Source organism: Etheostoma spectabile, chromosome 18, assembly GCF_008692095.1.
Source record: "Etheostoma spectabile isolate EspeVRDwgs_2016 chromosome 18, UIUC_Espe_1.0, whole genome shotgun sequence".
Taxonomy (NCBI): Eukaryota; Metazoa; Chordata; class Actinopteri; order Perciformes; family Percidae; genus Etheostoma; species Etheostoma spectabile.
The window spans coordinates 25,527,514-25,530,373 of NC_045750.1; the positions used below are offsets into that span (position 1 = coordinate 25,527,514).

The 2,860-nt window shown below is 39.9% G+C and overlaps 2 protein-coding genes across 2 annotated transcripts in view; one reads left to right on the top strand and one right to left on the bottom strand.

Moving 5' to 3' along the window:
* Positions 1-662, top strand: part of faua (FAU ubiquitin like and ribosomal protein S30 fusion a) — a 2,035-nt gene extending 1,373 nt beyond the window's left edge. Inside the window, exons 4-5 of the mRNA XM_032543516.1 lie at positions 180-235; positions 431-662. Of these exons, the coding sequence (XP_032399407.1) occupies positions 180-235; positions 431-556 (182 nt within the window). The 3' untranslated portion in view covers positions 557-662. The remainder of the gene's footprint in view (positions 1-179; positions 236-430) is intronic.
* A 1,321-nt stretch (positions 663-1,983) lies between these two features.
* fkbp3 (FKBP prolyl isomerase 3) overlaps positions 1,984-2,860 on the bottom strand; it is a 3,479-nt gene continuing 2,602 nt past the window's right edge. The window contains exon 7 of the mRNA XM_032543525.1: positions 1,984-2,319. Within this exon, the coding sequence (XP_032399416.1) occupies positions 2,265-2,319 (55 nt within the window). The 3' untranslated portion in view covers positions 1,984-2,264. The remainder of the gene's footprint in view (positions 2,320-2,860) is intronic.

Genomic DNA, 2,860 nt, shown 5'->3' on the forward strand with positions numbered 1-2,860 from the left:
ATTTAGTTTTTTTTTTTTTTTTTTCTGGGTATACTGCTGGTTGTGTAAGACCAGTGATTTAAGATTCTCATCATTCATGGACCCCAATGGGTACATTATTGTCTAAACAACTGCAGAAGCTGTAGTTTGTCTGTGAAATATTCCAATTAACTCTTCCCCTTCCCTCGTTTCCCCCTCAGGTAAGGTTCACGGCTCTCTGGCCCGTGCCGGAAAAGTGAGGGGACAGACACCCAAGGTACGGAGCTTTTATGCTTATCCCGACACCTTGTGTTCAGTAAAATAGAAATGCCTTTACATACCTTAAGAACATGTATAGTGTTCAGAATACAATTGGCTTGTGTATTTTCTGTTTTGGATAAGCTAGTTACTGGGAAGCACACGTTATGATCTTGGAGAAATAACGAATGTCTCTTCCTGTCGTGTTGTCTAGGTTGACAAGCAGGAGAAGAAGAAAAAGAGGACTGGCCGTGCTAAGCGTCGCATCCAGTACAACAGGCGCTTTGTGAACGTGGTGCCCACCTTTGGAAAGAAGAAGGGACCCAACGCCAACTCCTAAGTGCTCCAATTCCCAAAAGGAGAAACCAGATCACATCCCATCGGTTTTTACAAGTTTAAATGTTATCCTGCTGTACAGAATAATAAATTTGGCTTGGACTAAAGAACCTTTTGTGTGTCTTGCTATTACAGTAGTGTCCTGGCAATTTGCAGAGTTTTGTGACTCTGGGGTTTCCGCAGGGTCTAAAATTTTCGGCTTTTTAAAAGTCTTAAGGTCTTAAATAACGGGTCTTAAGTTTCCTACATCTGCAACTCTACCTCTTATGCTCTTTTTTTGTTGTAGCTCTTTCACTATTGTAGTTCTTTTGCTAGTCCAAATAAAATTTCGCTGTATTAAAACTACAAATGAGTCCAACATGCAACTTATATTGCAGAAAATCAGCTTGTCTTATTGTTGCGAGTCTCTTTCAGATTGTTTAATCTTTGTCTATTTGGAAGTGCAAGTTAAGCGATACTTGGCTTGAGGAAAAAAAAATCTGACTTTAGGTCTCAGTTGATGTGATAAAGCTCTTAAATGTTCAAAATGGTCTGACGTCTTAAATTTGACTTGGTGAAACCTGCAGAAGCTCTGGACGAAACTATTAATCGTATTGGCAGCGCGGTAGCTCAGTGGTTACAACTTCTGCCTCACAGCATTTGGCACTGCAGAGTTCGGTTCCTCTTGTCCGGGCCTGTCTGTGGCGTTTGTAGGTTCTCCCTGGGTTTCCTCCCACCGTAAAGTCATGCATGCTGGGTAACTAGGACTATGGTGGATAATTAGCCAATTGGCTAACACTGGCACATTTACAGAAATGATTATTGGTGTGCATTGTCCTAACCAAATCAATCTTAAAATTCTCTACCTGGTTTAATCACAATTTGTTATCCCTCTGAAATGGTAGAGGTTCCTTTTCATCTAACTCCACTTATAATGAAATTGAATGGATTTTTAAGAGTTAAACAATGCATCACTAAAATGAGTCTGTAGTTCTTTGCCTGCATAATCTTTATTGGTGTCATCTGCTGTAAATGTTTGCAGTGTAGGAAAATAACACGAAAGGGGGGAGAGAGATTTGCAGCAAAGGGCCACAGGGCGGATTCAAACCTGCAGCCACTGCGCTGAGTAGTAACCCTCTTCATGCGTGTGCCTGCTCTACCACCTGAGCTAACCCAGCCACAGCATTCTCAAATTTCTTGTGGCATTTTTGCCCTTCTTAATTTCTGACACTGATTTGATGGATGGACAAGCGGAAAGCTAATCAAAATACATATATACATGTATATTAAATCAGAAAGATCAGTGCACCTGACTGGTTGTAGCTCTTTACCATAATCTACTTGATGTTGCACCTAATAGGACATTAAAAAATAGATATGTGAATAATTAATCTTCACAATTTTGACATCAAACCTATATGATCCATAGAATAAATAAGTCCGTACTACATAGTCTCTGAAACAGGTTTATTTATCATATACATTGTACATGCAAAAGAACAAAAGAAAATGCAAAGAATAAGGTTTCAGGGTGTCTCATATGTACATTATTGACAAGCCATCACATTTTGGCCAAAATGCTGTAATAATTGGTCATCACTTTTAACATGGTGACGAATGAGACAGAGAGAACACAATCCAAATGCCATTTAACTTGAATCCTTACAACAAGGCCATTGAGTATTTTTCCCTCTGCCTTTAAAATGCAATGCATGCTGGTCAGCAGGAGCCAGTTAATCCACAGCCACCACTTCAACCTCAAAGATCAGCTTTGCATTGGGAGGAATTCTGGTAGAGCTGGAGTTAAGGAACAGACAACTTTCTATACAAAATGAAAAATGTTTTCACAAATTAAAGCTGCAGTACGGGAGAAACAGGAAGTGTATCGCCACTCCCAAAGGAGACTTACTCCAAAAACAGTTACAGCTGCAAAATACAAAACAATGTATATGATAAACCTGATCACCTGTGGAGGCAGAAGGGCTGGAAGACAATATTCAACTATTGATTTGTAGGGTTACTAGATTTTCAGATATTCCATTTTCAATACTATAGAACAGAATCTTTTAAAAAAAACTTCAATTAAATAATGCAAAAGACACGTATTGCAGCAGTGTTTAAATTTCTGTGCAAGTGTCCCCCACCCCCACACACCAGGTGACAAAAGTAGCCTTCTTTTGTCTACAAAGAATTGCAAAGATCAGATCAGTATTGTTCCTTTAAGATGCAGAGGCTATTTGTTACTGGCTGTGGCTCAGTGGTAGAGCGGTTGTCTGCCAATCGGAAAGATGGGGGTTCAATCCCTGGCCCTGCAGTCCCATGTCGAAGT